At 34.7% G+C, this 19,207-nt stretch overlaps 1 protein-coding gene and 1 long non-coding RNA gene across 5 annotated transcripts in view; one reads left to right on the forward strand and one right to left on the reverse strand.

Annotated features, from left to right (window-relative positions):
* Nucleotides 1-1,112: 1,112 nt before the first annotated feature.
* The window catches only part of LOC149801597 (integrator complex subunit 3-like), a 129,839-nt gene continuing 111,744 nt past the window's right edge, over nucleotides 1,113-19,207 (reverse strand). Inside the window, exons 31-32 of one of the 4 annotated variants that reach the window (XR_016420693.1) lie at nucleotides 1,487-6,001; nucleotides 1,113-1,396 (exon numbers count right to left, since the gene is read on the reverse strand). Coding sequence is in view for 2 of the 4 variants with exons in the window: in XM_089955853.1 (XP_089811979.1) it covers nucleotides 5,933-6,001 (69 nt within the window). In the remaining 2 variants the exon portion in view is untranslated. Of the gene's footprint in view, nucleotides 6,002-13,758; nucleotides 18,600-19,207 lie in introns of those variants that run through there. The other 3 variants (XR_016420692.1, XM_089955853.1, XM_089955852.1) reach the window with 3 other exon arrangements.
* On the forward strand, nucleotides 6,138-7,398 carry LOC149801598 (uncharacterized). Its single transcript, XR_016420469.1, has 2 exons — nucleotides 6,138-6,169; nucleotides 6,416-7,398. It is a non-coding gene; the product is annotated as an uncharacterized LOC149801598 (long non-coding RNA).

Raw genomic sequence — 19,207 nt, forward strand, 5'->3', positions numbered from 1 at the left:
TGTCTCGATGTACTGTTCGAGTTTTCTGACATGAAGAGAGAACGTGGCAGATCCTTTCTCCAGGAGCTCAACAAGATTTGCATTTAGAGTTCAAGGTTGATTTTCTTTTGCCTCTATTGCTAGAAACTGGTTGGGAAAGTCCTAGTTCTTATCCTTGTGGTGTCTATATATTCTTGGTCACTAAGGCAAGAACTTTTTGAAACCCATTTATTGTTGATTGGTTGGATTAAGAACAGCTCTAGACAGTGAAAAGGTAGTCTAGAATGGATCTGTTGGATCCACTAAAAGAGCATGTGCCTGGACTTAAGACCCAAAGGTCATGCTCAGACATGCAGGAGTACTTACATCATCTCTGCTACTCAAAATATGGGGGTACACTCCCCCATTGTATCACAATTACTTGTAGAAATTTAAAATTTACATTGTCATCACCCTCTTTATTTGCCTAGTTTGGCTTTTGTACAACTGTAGTTCATAAAATCTCAGACCATAGGGTGCACACACTGTATGGTGCAGATAAGTACATTTGTACATGCAAGGCACAACTCATGTGTATCTTCCTTGGCCTTGAACTTGTTGCATTTATTACATTTCATCAACAGGTTTTACTAAGAACACAACAAAACTGTTTAAATTAATGATGCAGCAGGTTCATAAGTCACTAGAACAACACCCATTACTGGCTGAGTAAGCAATACACAGTGTGCACAAAACTGTGAATGACAACATGCATCAGTGATAGCATGTTGTACCATGTGGTCTAAAACTGTTTAAGTCCAAAAAAGTGAAAAGTTTCACAAATATTTACCACCTGTTTAGGAATGACCAATAATCCAAATAACTCCAAAATCCTGTATGGAAGTTCTGAGTTTAACACATACTGGTCTCAGATGCTGTTGTTTTACAAAAGCTTCATCTTTTAGGATGGCTGGGTTCAGGCAGTAGTACTATATCCTAATGTTGATGTGATCAGGGAATGTATTCAAAATAGAAACTGTGCTGATGCATGTGTATGCACACTGACATCACCACAGACAGCAACAAGGTTGTCAGCAAAGTGATAAACTATGTCAAGCACATTTGTACTTTGCAAATAAAATAACAAAATTAAATACTATGTAACAAATATTTATTTTTCCTGCATTTGGTATCATGACACGAGATATTATATACAGAATAATAACAATGATGTAATTTGCAACATGATCATAAAAATCTGGAAATGGCATGACTTAATGAGTTTAAGCAAAAATGTAACTAAAGAGCAAGAGATTCACTCTTTGATAAACAAGTTTTGCTCATACACAGGTAGTAACAGTGACTTCAACATTATTCTTGAAGCTTGCAGCCACATTAAGAACAAACGTCAACCCTTATACTCCCCCATTCAGAGTACCTATGCTTATATAAGTGAACCCTTATACACCCCCATTCAGAGTACCTATGCTTATATAAGTGAACCCTTATACACCCCCATTCAAAGTACCTATGCTTATATAAGCTAAGGTAGTGACCTCATCTTCTTCATGGCTGGTAATCATTTTGGATTTGTTGGATACGAGAAATCACAGAAATTTAACAAAAGCCCCATGTGAGCCAGAGATCACTCAGATAGATTACATAATTTAAGATCTAATCATGTCACTAAGCAGTATGTAGTAAAGACACAACCTATTTGTTCTCTGAAACTTTATCTCATTATGACTTAACCTATTTTACTATACCCCAACAAAGTTCTTTCTAAAGATAAATGCATAAATAATATCTTTCGTAACTTGCTCAAAATCAGTCATCTAAAATCTTGATGCTGTAAATCCATTTACCAAGTTTTACTGAAACTGGATGAGTCTCTACATCTAAAAATGTAATAAGCTCAATTAGATTTTACTTTATTAGAAAACCTATGACAATGGGCGCAGGGTTGTACCATAAGTTCATGTGACCTAAAGACCAGATGAGGTATATAAAAAAGGGAGGGGGGTAAAATCTGCAAAGGTTAATTTATTAATTGGACATTTCTTTAATGTAACTATGACATTCACATCACAATCTCTGGCTCTGACATTCAGGTCTGTAGTAACTCCACTTGGGTTGCAAACCAATTAAGTACAAAAATACTGAAACATGCATTTCACAACCTATAAACTACATTAAACTGCTTTCATCTGTATCAACTTAAAATACCAATGTTGGACTCTCGTCAAATGAACGATAACAAAATCCGAAATGTGAGTTACGCATTGCAAAATGGGGAGGAGAAATCTAAGGTACTATTTACTATGTTTCCAATAGCTGTAAGTACTATTTACTATGCTTCCAATAGCTTTTAGTACTATTTACTATGCTTCCAATAGCTTTTAGTACTATTTACTATACTTCCAATAGCTTTTAACAAATTCCTAATTGACCATTGGTACCTTGCCTATGATGAACATTATTACCTTTAACACAATGACCACTCCATGTAACTACATTTGTGTCTGTAAAAACAATTTTTTTCTTACAAATGTATAAAAAAAATTGAAAAACTGCTACAATGGCATGGATATATAATTAGGTCATCTAAATATGCATACACACAATCCAGTTTTCTGCCTGACAAGGTCTTTGTAAACAAAATCCATCACCAAAAAGTTAAAAGATATGTTAAAAAAAAAAACTGCTTTAATGGTCTGAAAATCTAAAAAGTTAATATAATCAGGACCACAATAAAGTGCATGTAATCACGGCTCCAAGTTTAATAGTTTTTGTGTTATCAAGCTCAAATGGATTCTGGATGGACACCGATGTACAGACATACAGATCAGGGATGGACACAACATGCGGATTCAGGATGGACACAGATATACAGACATGGTTGTGCAGAATTATGGACGGTCAAAAGCAAAACAATATATCTACTTTTACTATTGCAGTCAGGGCCATAAGAACACAATCCCACTTGTTGTATCAGATGAGAACAAAAAATAGTTTGTACAGATACCAGAGATCTCAAAATATGGTGTAAGGTAAGATATAAAGTTAACAGAAAGGGGTCTCTTTTACTGCAGGCTTAGTTTATTTTGTGTGTTGAGCCAAAACTCCAATTTTATAGTAACATTCAGTGAGAATACTGTTTCTAATCATGGTTTTGAAAGAATCATTGTTTGATTTTATTTGTTTGTCACATACAGCAAGAGTCCCTCGAAGTGACTGAGGCTCTTCTGGCCAAAAAGAAATTCTAAGAATTCAAATAAGTCCACTTCTTGTATCCTTTCGTTCTTTACTACTACTGAGTGTTAAAACCATCAGTTATTTTGAGAACCTCCAACATAACCAAATTCTGGTATGAAAACTACTTTTTACTTGCTGAAATTAACTTGTTTACAAGATATCTGTAAGTGCAGTACACAATTCTTTGCCACAGCCTTTGACCTTGAACCTAATATCATCAACAGAAGATCACTGAACAAAAGTTGTCTAGGACAAATGTCAAGATACACCCACATGCAAAGTCTGATTGGATCTATAGTTATACATGTATTTGGAAAAAAGAGTTACTGAACTGGCATTATTCAAGGATTATTCAGATATATCCAAATATTGGATATAAAAATCTGTTAATATTTGTGTGATCATGCTCACAAGCCAAAACAGCTAAAACTAAGATAAGACCTTGACCTAAAATCAAATTCACAAACTATCAATTTGTTTACTTGAATGAAACTAAATGAAAAGTGTGGTCAAATTATGTGTATATGTAGAAGTCACTGTTCATAAGCTTAATGAAGTCCAAACATGCAAGCAGTATCTTTGACTTGATCCCAAGGTCAATTAGGTCTGGTATTCAAACTCCATAAAATGTCAGGTATATTTGAGGTTCAATATATGATCCATTTTCATTCAGAACCAATTATGTATTTTAGTGAAGACCCCATGTTAATGCCATCATTCATTCAAGAGTAGAGATAAGATTTTCTGTATGGGCACAATAGTGCCACATTGGAGGTCAAATTAGCACATTTTCACATGGAACAAGTTATATATTGTTATAGTGTTTTCTGTGAAAGTCCATGTCAATGTTACCATCTGTTCATAAAAAATAATTATATATAGATTTTTAGGATTGCCATCAAGGAAACCATTTTAGAGACTGGATCAGCACAATTTAACATAGAAACTATGTTTTGCAAGAAATGTTTTTTTTTTTTTAATTATATCATTGTGGCCATCCATTCATATTTATTTGTAATGAGATTTTTCATATTTTTGGAGGCGACATCAGCATCAGTGTCATTTTGGGCTAATTACATATAGTGAGAAGTGTTTCATTGGAAACCCATGTTTTATGGCCATTTCTTCAAGAGGAGTAATGACAGCAATTTCAAAATAGCATTCTCTGTAAGTTTAGGAGGAACAGCAATAGCAAACTTGTTTAAAAAGATGAATGATTGATGGATGGATTGACTATGGTCCATTGCAGACATGCTTTTGGTCTATAGCTAAAAACAAATTAAGCTTTACATATTGTGCTTGGCTAACCTCTAGAGTTAGCACATCCCTAATTAAACGCAAGTATCAATAAGTGCACTTTTCAATTGTTGATTACTGAGGTTGACCTCTCATGGGAAATTAATGACTATTATTTGCACAATGATAGCCAAGGCACTTACACAATTTCAATATTTGACATAAAATATTGTCTTAAACTTTAAATTTGTTGTGAAGACCATCTACGTAGAATGAAGACAAATTTAAAATGGAACCATAAAAGTCACAATGATTGACACATTTCTACCTTTACATTTTTTTGGTTGGAAAACGATGTTTGGATAATTGTAGATTCTTCTTTTGAAAGAAAAGATGCTATTCATTGGTTGTATTATTTTCAGGAAAAAACATGATATAAGACTATTGCCTGGGTATGATTTGAAACCATTACTATTTAAAGTGCAGCCATACCACACTAACATTTTTCATGAATGCTTGCATCATACACTAGTCTTTTGTCTGTAGAAAGTAATAATTTCTTTTCAATGAATTATACATGCAACATCTTAAAAGATGTACTGCATAACATATCACTTACTGCAAGCAAAGAGGAGATAACTTTTCTCAGTTTGATACTGCACTTATTCCACATAAAATATCCAATGTCTCTTATAGAGTTGTATTTGCACTAAGAAACTGACTTCATACATGGTTATATATCAACAACATCCTGAACACTCCACACTGCTCTAGGGTGTAAAAACAGTGTCATAGAATTGTTCTGTTATGTACTAACAAGATCATGAACACTCTGCATAGGGTGTATAAAGAGCGATGTCATAAAGTTGTTGTGTTATATGTCCACAGGTTCCCAGATACACTGCAATGCAACCAGTGTGTAAAGAGCAGTGGCATAGAGTTGTTCTGTTATATATCCACAGGTTCCTGAACACACAGAACTGCAACAGGGTGTATAAAGAGCTGTGTCATATAGTTGTTCTATTATATATCCATGGGTTCCTGAACACAATGCACTGCAACAGGGTGTATAAAGCACAGTGTGCTGGAACTGTTCTGATTGCTTCCTGAAGACATTATGCACATTTACCAGTGAATAACAGTCTAGTGCAATGGAGTATTAACTACCTCTGGTCTACTGGATTAACAGGTAGCAATTAAATAAATACAAGCAAATCACACTATCCAATAAGATTTAACAATATCCATTACGATTTTCACAATATGGATTTATCTGATCTGACCAACAACGAAGTTTCAGAAATATGCAAAACTCTAATTGCTGGATAATGTTGTGCATTTTCAAGTTTACTGCTAACATCTGCCCATTTATAGGATTTGCAGTTATGACTAGGCCATTTGGAACATATCCAGAACAGATGAATTGTGTAGCATCCATGTATCATTTGATTAAATTTTCTCCTTTTTATGTTCAAACTTTCTCTCAGTCACTATCTTCATCCATTGGTGTAGATTTTTTTCTCTTCTTAGACTTGGGCTTCATCCCCTCATCCTGCCAAAAAAAAAAAAAAAGAAAACAAAAATTGGAACGAGATGTGCGAAGAGTTGGTATGTATTGCAGTGTGTCTGGATGCTAAAATTGGAACGAGATGTGCGAAGAGTTGGTATGTATTGCAGTGTGTCTGGATGCTAAAATTGGAACGAGATGTGCGAAGAGTTGGTATGTATTGCAGTGTGTCTGGATGCAAAATGATTATTCTTCTCAAGCAAATGTTATACCAGTATATGTTGGATTTTAACTCATTTAAAAAATAGTATGTATATATTTATGTTTTCCTCACTGTTACATGTTATTTATATGTTATGATGCAGAAAAACAAATATCTTTTTCTGTTACTTATCTTAGCATGATAACTCATAAAGATAAATACATAATTTAAAAGAGCTTTTTTCTTTCTCTCATCAGAAATTGACCCAAAGATGATGGAAAACTTGGAAAAATGCTTGAGATAAAGTTGCAGTCTCCAGGATAAAAGCAAATTTAATAAAAGTAATACCTGCCACACATAACCTGTACCTTATACACTGTCTTATATAGAGGTATTGGAGTGTATTAGAATTTGTGTATGAACTTTCATAACAATAATTATGCTGGCTTAGTCTGAGAAATGAAATAGCTCAGGTTATGGTTCCACTATTTGCTTTAAGCCATGCTCATGTATGTAGTTGATTTACTACTCTCTACCATGGAAGATAACTTTGGTCTGTTTTCAAAATTGTATTGATGGTGCGGGAGTGAGTATAATTCAACAATTATGACAACGTTCTTAGATCTGTCAGTGTCTAAGGTTTGACATTAATCTTATGTACATGTTTGAGAAAAAGTGGACACTTTCTTTTAACTTCAACAACCTGTAGAATAGTACAGCAAAACATTGTATCTGCCATTTTGTTCTGTATTTTTACATAATAGTTTCAAGACTGAGTAACACCGATTTTTGTTGATGAGCATTTGCACACATTTTTATTTGTGTCTCACAAGTGTGTCAGTGTATGTTTGAGAGAGTTTGTATTTATAACTATTAATATAGACTGTGTGAACTAGGAGTTAGGACTCTTCCACAATTATCTATAACACCCAACATATTGGGTGGTGTTAAAGGGAATCTAAAAATGTTGAAATGTCTATTTAAGAAAATGATATTCATAAAATAAGGAATTATATACAAAACAAAATCTCTACTGTTGCCATTTAACAAACCCAGGTATGTTAGAATTATAAAATAACAAAGCATATTTTGTGATATCTGTAGTTTCTTTATTATATTTTCTCTACATATTTTTGGACATTGATCATCAATTTTTGTGTGCCTAGTAATACTATCACCATCATCATCATCATTATCACTTCTAACATTTTGAATAAAGCAACTCTTAATAAAACCTGAATGTTGTGTTTGGTTTGTTTTAACAAATGAGTATAAGAAAGTAGCCAAAAACATTGCATTGTCATTTATTTAAAATTTTGTTCTTAACCACAATAAATGTCTTGTTAAAATTTGTCAACCATATTTTCTATAATTTATCATGCATTATATTTTGAGATGAAATCTTAGACATTCATAATACCCCTCCCCAATTTTCAAACAGCATCTAGGATATTGTGATACCTTTTGTCTACCCATCCATCTACCTGAATGTCTGTCCATCCATCTGTCTACCTACGTGTTTGTTCATCAATCTGTCTACCTATGTGTCCATCCATCAATCTGTCTACTTATGTATATTGTTACGAGTCTGTGCTCTTAAAAGAAGTAACAGAAAAGAATGAAAAGCAACAAGCTTTGTAAAATTCAACAAATAATTTATTTCTCTAGACTACAAAGTGAAAATTTAAAATAAAAATATTTAGTATTGCAAAAAAATCCCCAAATAATCCTTGAAATACAGACACGAATCCTAATATTAAAAGGTCTGAATAATCTTTAGGGAAAATCCAATGCTGAAATTGATGTGCCTGTGGCATCCTGTATTGTGTTGTTGTACCAACAATCTCTTGCTGAAATACAGTAATATAATTCCAGGTTTTAATTCTCTTTAAATCCCAGTAAATGTCTTTGTCCAAGATTATTATTTTTTAGTGAGCACTCTGCATTTCCAGAGAAAGTAATCACTGAATTAAATAATTGAAGAAATAAATTCCAGCCCAAATGAACTTCTGGACACAATAATAATACAAAATTGATTCTGCTAGATCTTAAAGCACTAATGAATAATCTTTGCAGTAACAAGATTATATAGTCTTTCACTTGAACTCAGGGCAAAATTGACATTTTCTAAAAAAATCATTACCTAATGGAAAATAACCTTCTAGAAAGTTTGTAATGTTTACAAAATGTTATTTATAATTAGAAAGTTTGTTACTAAAATTATATTATATAAACTGAACTATGTCAGGTATGTCAGGTAAATTGTAGGGGAATTCCAGTAACCTAGACCGAGACCCAAATAAACGTGTTTACTTCTATTAATAATGATTCTGACATTAAACCATACACATATAGAATATGTTATCTATGTATTAGTTGTTTACAGAATAAAATTAAAAAGATATAGATTTCAGGTCAAGTAGAAAATAAACTTATTTTAGACAAGGTTAAGTACATACAATGTTACATTACAATAGCATATAGTGAAAAAAAAGAAACTAACAAACAAGGAAAATTAAATATATATAACAGTATGTCCAAACATCCATCTTGCTGTGTCTGCCATCCATCTGTCTACCTATATGTCTGTCCATCCATTTCCTTTTGTGTCTGTCCATCCATCTTCCTGTGTCCATCCATCTCCCTCTGTCTGCCCATCCATCTACCTATGTATCTGTACATCCGTCTACCCATTTCTGTCCATAAATCTGTCTACCTATATGTCCATCCATCTTGTTACGTGTCTGCCCTTCCATCTACCTGTGTTTGTCCATCCGTCTCCCTCTGTCTGCTCATCCGTCAACTTTTGTCTGTCCATCTGTCTACTTATGTGTCTGTCCATTCATTCTTCCTGTGTTTGTCCATCTTTCTACCTATGTGTCTTCCCATCCATCTGTCTACCTATGTATTGATCCATCTGTCTACTTATGTATCTGTCCATCCGTCTACCTGTGTGTCTGTCATTTCATCTTTCTACCTATGTCTTTGTCCATCTTTTTACCTGTGTCTGTCCCTCCGTCTGTCCACCTGTCTGCCCATCCTTCTACCTGGTCTATCCATCTTCCTATGTGTCTATCTGTCCATCTGTCTACCTGTGTCTGTCCATCCATCTTTCTACCTATGTCTGTCCATCTTTCTACCTATGTGTCTATCCATCTTTTTACCTATGTGATTTCCATCCATCTTTCTTCCTGTGTCCATCCATCTTTCTACCTGTGTCCATCCATCTTCTACCTATATGTCAGTCCTTCTGTCATTCTGTTTCTGTCTGTTCATCTTTATTCCTATGTGTCTATCTGTCCCTCTTTCTACCTATGTGTCTGTCTATCCATCTTTCTACATGTGTCTATCCATCCATTTTTCTACCTGCCTGTCTTTCTGTCGGCCCATCCATCTACTTGTCTCTTTCCATCCATCTTTCTACCATATTTCCTCATAAACATTGTGCAGACATGCATTAAACATTGTAATTATTTTATTCCTGAAATAATCATCTGCAAGAGGAACATACCATCCAGATCTGTTCCCATGAAATACACGATTTTCAACTCCTCCCCATACAGTTGTCTTTAAAAGCGTGATTTCCAGTAAATATTATGTTTAAAAAGCACCAAAAACCCCCAGAAAGAAACTGTTCTTGACATCACAATACATAAAAGTTTCCTTGTAACCTGTATAAACAGTAAACAGTTGTAATTTACATACATTCATGCATAATACCATCATCTCTGGTAAGTTAATATGGATAATTGCCAGTGAGATGATTATAAGGTAAAGGCAGTTTGAGATAAACAACCACCACTCCACAGAAGTCCTACCTAACAATAACTGTCCACAGTTGTTGCGCTTATTGGCAAGATGATGACAAGAGTGATGAGGAAAGGTGCAAGAATGCATATTTATTTGATGCCTGAAGCAGTCCACGAGATATTTGTCGCAGATGACTTTACACTGGAAGTCTTGGTGTAGAAGAGTGATGATGTTTACAATCTTCGATGGGATACCATCAGATTATTTTCCAGAGGAAGTAACCACTCATTCTCAGTTACAATGTATTCTATACAGTATTTTCTTAATTTATTGCTTGATTATAATTTGAAATTAGCCAATTTTTGTAAGTAACTGAATGGTGACAGAAATTAATAATTGATTTCCAAATAGCTTATCCTCGTTATGAGAAGAAACTGTTCCAAATTCTAAATAGCTCACTAAGCTGCTGAATAATAAATAGCCCTATAATATATATATATATATATATATATATATATATATATATATATATATATATATATATATATATTTCCACTGCTGAATAGAGAGGACATTTGCTTGCTCCGAGTAAATACCGGATATATTTCATCAAGTGGATGAAAAACTAATTTTTCACCCACTTGATGAAATATATCCATTTTTTACTCAGAACAAGCAAATTCTATTTTTATTGTATGCTCAGATGTACTGACTAGCAATATGATTAATATATGGAAGTAGCTTATTTCTTAATGTTTTTTGTGTGATCAATATCAGCGGTTTGTTGCTTATGTTCTGTTGTGTCATGTGTACATTTGCACAGAAAATATAAGTGGTTACAATTCTCCTTCACAATTCAAGGTAAAAAGGCACATGAAAAATGAAGTAAAAAACATATTTACCAATTGCTGGATTTGAGCTGGGGTGCATCAATGTGTGAGAAGATATAATATTTACTAATAGAAAATGTTAGTGTCATTCACAATTTTCAAAATCTCTTAGTCATATTGTTATCAATGTCTATTGACTTGCAGTGGAAAAATATGTATCATATTTCACTCCAGTGTTAATCTCCTTGATTTTTGTTGACTGGGGAAGCAACTGTCAATGTCAACTAACACTTTTACTTTATAGTCATGTGTGGTTGTATGAGAGGACATTCAAAAGCTGGCAACACACAGAATATCTCTTTGATGGCAGCCTTAAAACTAAACTCCATCATCTCCAGATTGGAGTAGGGCTGCTGCTCAGGAGAATCTTCACACTCCCTTTGTCTTCTGTTTATGGTCCACTTCTATTTCAGGATAAACCATTCCCCATGGCAAAGAGGCAATGCCATCTTCTTTATATAATCCATGGTTAATATCCTGAAGTAATCAGTGAAGCTCGCACAAGCCTGCTTTGTTGGAATAAGTTTGTTGTACCAGTAAGGCTGGTTGGTTTGCTGCAGTATGGTCAGCATGGTTATCGGCAGTACAGAAAGTGGTCTGGTTGGTGCTGGTAATGGATGTTTCATGGGAAGGACTGGCTGGATGAATCTAACCCTGTCCTAATATGCTTGTGTTCCCTTTTGCCCAACAAGATGGATGGATCTATCACCAAGATCCCCATAATTGTCATTTGCCATCTGCATGTTAGGCTGGACAGATCTAACTCCTTAACTGTAGAATGATGAAGCCACAGACCCATTCAGACATGTGTACCCCCTATTATGACTAAGACCCCCCCAAGTTGTAACTGCATATAGACATAGCATGGTAGGATGGACAGATCTATTTGATTTGAGGTACTGGTGCACCCTTTTCCATTTTATGTCTGGGACACATTGTCAGTACAATCCATGATCAGCAGGTAGTCCTTGGGCATTTTTGGCAAAATTGTGCAGTTGGTCATCTGTGACGCATGCTTGAATTTTTTGTCACCACTTTTACTATCATTTGCGGTTCTTACAGCATTCTATTGGACAGACCTTAATTGTATGCTGATTGACGTTCAAGTGCAACCAGTGCTGAGCATCTGCCAACAGGTAACGCATATGCATGGAGTAACCTCATATTAGCGTCACACGACGTTTGTCAATTCCTGTACATTGCATTTCTGACACGAGGTCCAGGCAGTGAAGTTATCGGTGTCTGTGGGTGTGGTAGTCAATTTTAAAAGGTCAGAAAATCCTTTCATTACCTTCATTGAGCTTCTCAGAGCTAATGTTGCCTGATTTAAGTTTGACCCCTTTATTATTCTATCCAAAATGTTATATCTATCATTATTGAGTCAGAGTAGGTCCCACAGACACCAATCGCAAGGTGATGTGGGTATGTGAGAAAGCTTGCCAGTAGCTTCTCGTGGGTCGGTGGTTCTTTCTGGGTTCTTTGTCCACCATTAATACTGGCTGCCATGTATAGCCTATCGTGTGCTGAAAAACGGCGTTAAACCCTACAACAACAACCAATTGCAAGGCACTTTGCTCCTTTGTATGTGGTGCCTGTTTCTTGTAATACTACTGGTATCAGGCATTTATATTTTATTGATCTGTCAGCAAGTGCATTGGAGAAGCACAGGGTGTTGCCATCTCCTTCCCAGATTATTGTCGGGTCCAAACTCCAAGAGTCATTGTCCTTGGTGATGACAGGGTCTGGTTTGAGTAGCCTTGAATTTACTGTATATTGCGGCTCCTCAGTAACTTGATATATCGTTGTTTCCTAAGTTGTTCACCAAGGAAAGTACATATCTGATTGTGTCTCGATGTACTGTTCGAGTTTTCTGACATGAAGAGAGAACGTGGCAGATCCTTTCTCCAGGAGCTCAACAAGATTTGCATTTAGAGTTAAAGGTTGATTTTCTTTTGCCTCTATTGCTAGAAACTCTGGTTGGGAAAGTCCTAGTTCTTATCCTTGTGGTGTCTATATATTCTTGGTCACTAAGGCAAGAACTTTTTGAAACCCATTTATTGTTGATTGGTTGGATTAAGAACAGCTCTAGACAGTGAAAAGGTAGTCTAGAATGGATCTGTTGGATCCACTAAAAGAGCATGTGCCTGGACTTACAGACCCAAAGGTCATGCTCAGACATGCAGGAGTACTTACACCATCTCTGCTACTCAAAATATGGGGGTACACTCCCCCATTGTATCACAATTACTTGTAGAAATTTAAAATTTACATTGTCATCACCCTCTTTATTTGCCTAGTTTGGCTTTTGTACAACTGTAGTTCATAAAATCTCAGACCATAGGGTGCACACACTGTATGGTGCAGATAAGTACATTTGTACATGCAAGGCACAACTCATGTATCTTCCTTGGCCTTGAACTTGTTGCATTTATTATATTTCATCAACAGGTTTTACTAAGAACACAACAAAACTGTTTAAATTAATGATGCAGCAGGTTCATAAGTCACTAGAACAACACCCATTACTGGCTGAGTAAGCAATACACAGTGTGCACAAAACTGTGAATGACAACATGCATCAGTGATAGCATGTTGTACCATGTGGTCTAAAACTGTTTAAGTCCAAAAAAGTGAAAAGTTTCACAAATATTTACCACCTGTTTAGGAATGACCAATAATCCAAATAACTCCAAAATCCTGTATGGAAGTTCTGAGTTTAACACATACTGGTCTCAGATGCTGTTGTTTTACAAAAGCTTCATCTTTTAGGATGGCTGGATTCAGGCAGTAGTACTATATCCTAATGTTGATGTGATCAGGGAATGTATTCAAAATAGAAACTGTGCTGATGCATGTGTATGCACACTGACATCACCACAGACAGCAACAAGGTTGTCAGCAAAGTGATAAACTATGTCAAGCACATTTGTACTTTGCAAATAAAATAACAAAATTAAATACTATGTAACAAATATTTATTTTTCCTGCATTTGGTATCATGACACGAGATATTATATACAGAATAATAACAATGATGTAATTTGCAACATGATCATAAAAATCTGGAAATGGCATGACTTAATGAGTTTAAGCAAAAATGTAACTAAAGAGCAAGAGATTCACTCTTTGATAAACAAGTTTTGCTCATACACAGGTAGTAACAGTGACTTCAACATTATTCTTGAAGCTTGCAGCCACATTAAGAACAAACGTCAACCCTTATACTCCCCCATTCAGAGTACCTATGCTTATATAAGTGAACCCTTATACTCCCCCATTCAGAGTACCTATGCTTATATAAGCTAAGGTAGTGACCTCATCTTCTTCATGGCTGGTAATCATTTTGGATTTGTTGGATACGAGAAATCACAGAAATTTAACAAAAGCCCCATGTGAGCCAGAGATCACTCAGATAGATTACATAATTTAACATCTAATCATGTCACTAAGCAGTATGTAGTAAAGACACAACCTATTTGTTCTCTGAAACTTTATCTCATTATGACTTAACCTATTTTACTATACCCCAACAAAGTTCTTTCTAAAGATAAATGCATAAATAATATCTTTCGTAACTTGCTCAAAATCAGTCATCCAAAATCTTGATGCTGTAAATCCATTTACCAAGTTTTACTGAAACTGGATGAGTCTCTACATCTAAAAATGTAATAAGCTCAATTAGATTTTACTTTATTAGAAAACCTATGACAATGGGCGCAGGGTTGTACCATAAGTTCATGTGACCTAAAGACCAGATGAGGTATATAAAAAAGGGAGGGGGGTAAAATCTGCAAAGGTTAATTTATTAATTGGACATTTCTTTAATGTAACTATGACATTCACATCACAATCTCTGGCTCTGACATTCAGGTCTGTAGTAACTCCACTTGGGTTGCAAACCAATTAAGTACAAAAATACTGAAACATGCATTTCACAACCTATAAACTACATTAAACTGCTTTCATCTGTATCAACTTAAAATACCAATGTTGGACTCTCGTCAAATGAACGATAACAAAATCCGAAATGTGAGTTACGCATTGCAAAATGGGGAGGAGAAATCTAAGGTACTATTTACTATGTTTCCAATAGCTGTAAGTACTATTTACTATGCTTCCAATAGCTTTTAGTACTATTTGCTATGCTTCCAATAGCTTTTAGTACTATTTACTATACTTCCAATAGCTTTTAACAAATTCCTAATTGACCATTGGTACCTTGCCTATGATGAACATTATTACCTTTAACACAATGACCACTCCATGTAACTACATTTGTGTCTGTAAAAACAATTTTTTTCTTACAAATGTATAAAAAAAATTGAAAAACTGCTACAATGGCATGGAAATATAATTAGGTCATCTAAATATGCATACACACAATCCAGTTTTCTGCCTGACAAGGTCTTTGTAAACAAAATCCATCACCAAAAAGTTAAAAGATGTGTTAAAAAAAAAAACTGCTTTAATGGTCTGAAAATCTAAAAAGTTAATATAATCAGGACCACAATAAAGTGCATGTAATCATGGCTCCAAGTTTAATAGTTTTTGTGTTATCAAGCTCAAATGGATTCTGGATGGACACCGATGTACAGACATACAGATCAGGGATGGACACAACATGCGGATTCAGGATGGACACAGATATACAGACATGGTTGTGCAGAATTATGGACGGTCAAAAGCAAAACAATATATCTACTTTTACTATTGCAGTCAGGGCCATAAGAACACAATCCCACTTGTTGTATCAGATGAGAACAAAAAATAGTTTGTACAGATACCAGAGATCTCAAAATATGGTGTAAGGTAAGATATAAAGTTAACAGAAAGGGGTCTCTTTTACTGCAGGCTTAGTTTATTTTGTGTGTTGAGCCAAAACTCCAATTTTATAGTAACATTCAGTGTGAATACTGTTTCTAATCATGGTTTTGAAAGAATCATTGTTTGATTTTATTTGTTTGTCACATACAGCAAGAGTCCCTCGAAGTGACTGAGGCTCTTCTGGCCAAAAAGAAATTCTAAGAATTCAAATAAGTCCACTTCTTGTATCCTTTCGTTCTTTACTACTACTGAGTGTTAAAACCATCAGTTATTTTGAGAACCTCCAACATAACCAAATTCTGGTATGAAAACTATTTTTTACTTGCTGAAATTAACTTGTTTACAAGATATCTGTAAGTGCAGTACACAATTCTTTGCCACAGCCTTTGACCTTGAACCTAATATCATCAACAGAAGATCACTGAACAAAAGTTGTCTAGGACAAATGTCAAGATACACCCACATGCAAAGTCTGATTGGATCTATAGTTATACATGTATTTGGAAAAAAGAGTTACTGAACTGGCATTATTCAAGGATTATTCAGATATATCCAAATACTGGATATAAAAATCTGTTAATATTTGTGTGATCATGCTCACAAGCCAAAACAGCTAAAACTAAGATAAGACCTTGACCTTAAAATCAAATTCACAAACTATCAATTTGTTTACTTGAATGAAACTAAATGTAAAGTGTGGTCAAATTATGTGTATATGTAGAAGTCACTGTTCATAAGCTTAATGAAGTCCAAACATGCAAGCAGTATCTTTGACTTGATCCCAAGGTCAATTAGGTCTTGTATTCAAACTCCATAAAATGTCAGGTATATTTGTGGTTCAATATATGATCCATTTTCATTCAGAACCAATTATGTATTTTAGTGAAGACCCCATGTTAATGCCATCATTCATTCAAGAGTAGAGATAAGATTTTCTGTATGGGCACAATAGTGCCACATTGGAGGTCAAATTAGCACATTTTCACATGGAACAAGTTATATATTGTTATAGTGTTTCTGTGAAAGTCCATATCAATGTTACCATCTGTTCATAAAAAATAATTATATAAAGATTTTTAGGATTGCCATCAAGGAAACCATTTTGGAGACTGGATCAGCACAATTTAACATAGAAACTATGTTTTGCAAGAAATGTTTTTTTTTTTTTTTTAAATTATATCATTGTGGCCATCCATTCATATTTATTTGTAATGAGATTTTTCATATTTTTGGAGGCGACATCAGCATCAGTGTCATTTTGGGCTAATTACATATAGTGAGAAGTGTTTCATTGGAAACCCATGTTTTATGGCCATTTCTTCAAGAGGAGTAATGACAGCAATTTCAAAATAGCATTCTCTGTAAGTTTAGGAGGAACAGCAATAGCAAACTTGTTTAAAAAGATGAATGATTGATGGATGGATTGACTATGGTCCACTGCAGACATGCTTTTGGTCTATAGCTAAAAACAAATTAAGCTTTACATATTGTGCTTGGCCAACCTCTAGAGTTAGCACATCCCTAAATAAACGCAAGTATCAATAAGTGCACTTTTCAATTGTTGATTACTGAGGTTGACCTCTCATGGGAAATTAATGACTATTATTTGCACAACGATAGCCAAGGCACTTACACAATTTCAATATTTGACATAAAATATTGTCTTCAACTTTAAATTTGTTGTGAAGACCATCTACGTAGAATGAAGACAAATTTAAAATGGAACCATAAAAGTCACAATGATTGACACATTTCTACCTTTACATTTTTTGGTTGGAAAACGATGTTTGGATAATTGTAGATTCTTCTTTTGAAAGAACAGATGCTATTCATTGGCTGTATTATTTTCAGGAAAAAACATGATATAAGACTATTGCCTGGGTATGATTTGAAACCATTACTATTTAAAGTGCAGCCATACCACACTAACATTTTTCATGAATGCTTGCATCATACACTAGTCTTTTGTCTGCAGAAAGTAATAATTTCTTTTCAATGAATTATACATGCAACATCTTAAAAGATGTACTGCATAACATATCACTTACTGCAAGCAAAGAGGAGATAACTTTTCTCAGTTTGATACTGCACTTATTCCACATAAAATATCCAATGTCTCTTATAGAGTTGTATTTGCACTAAGAAACTGACTTCATACATGGTTATATATCAACAACATCCTGAACACTCCACACTGCTCTAGGGTGTAAAAACAGTGTCATAGAATTGTTCTGTTATGTACCAACAAGATCATGAACACTCTGCATAGGGTGTATAAAGAGCGATGTCATAAAGTTGTCGTGTTATATGTCCACAGGTTCCCAGATACACTGCAATGCAACCAGTGTGTAAAGAGCAGTGGCATAGAGTTGTTCTGTTATATATCCACAGGTTCCTGAACACAGAACTGCAACAGGGTGTATAAAGAGCTGTGTCATATAGTTGTTCTATTATATATCCATGGGTTCCTGAACACAATGCACTGCAACAGGGTGTATAAAGCACAGTGTGCTGGAACTGTTCTGGTTGCTTCCTGAAGACATTATGCACATTTACCAGTGAATAACAGTCTAGTGCAATGGAGTATTAACTACCTCTGGTCTACTGGATTAACAGGTAGCAATTAAATAAATACAAGCAAATCACACTATCCAATAAGATTTAACAATATCCATTACGATTTTCACAATATGGATTTATCTGATCTGACCAACAACGAAGTTTCAGAAATATGCAAAACTCTAATTGCTGGATAATGTTGTGCATTTTCAAGTTTACTGCTAACATCTGCCCATTTATAGGATTTGCAGTTATGACTAGGCCATTTGGAACATATCCAGAACAGATGAATTGTGTAGCATCCATGTATCATTTGATTAAATTTTCTCCTTTGTATGTTATGTGTCTCTCAGTCACTATCTTCATCCATTGGTGTAGATTTTTTTCTCTTCTTAGACTTGGGCTTCATCCCCTCATCCTGCCAAAAAAAAAAAAAAGAAAACAAAAATGTCATCAAATGTGTCCCAAAATGTTTGTAAAGCAGGACAAGTTTTCATGTGGCAAATCAGAACACCTGATGTGGTAGATCATATTTGTTTTATTTAATACATCATAAGACATAAGATCAGTGAATCCCCTGAGAATCACAAGCTAAGATCACTGTAAAAATAAGTGCAGACCAGAAACTCCCATTATTTGAGAAGTAAACAATCTGCATGTACCTGCCCTATCAAGCACAAATTTCCTTTGGAATGTCTCCTCAAGTGGACAATTTCCATACTGTACTTCATCAATTTAGGGGACAAAATAAAAGGTGCTAAGCAGAGCAATTTGTGTGAATGACTAAAAAAGGAACAAAAAAAACAATTTTTACAACTAATGTGCACTGTTTAGGACCTGACACACTCCAAGGAAGATCAAAAACCAAAAGCCTGGCAGTAGATATTTTCTACAGACTCGGAAATAATGTGGATAAGGACAATATAATTTACAACATGAAGCTGGCCATGGCATGTATCTATGAGATTCAATAATGAGAGCACATAAAAAACATTTACAATCTAGTGTGTAGAGAGACAGACATAT

This window comes from Sinohyriopsis cumingii, chromosome 4 (genome assembly GCF_028554795.1).
Source record: "Sinohyriopsis cumingii isolate HCF-2022 chromosome 4, ASM2855479v2, whole genome shotgun sequence".
In the NCBI taxonomy this organism is placed as follows: Eukaryota; Metazoa; Mollusca; class Bivalvia; order Unionida; family Unionidae; genus Sinohyriopsis; species Sinohyriopsis cumingii.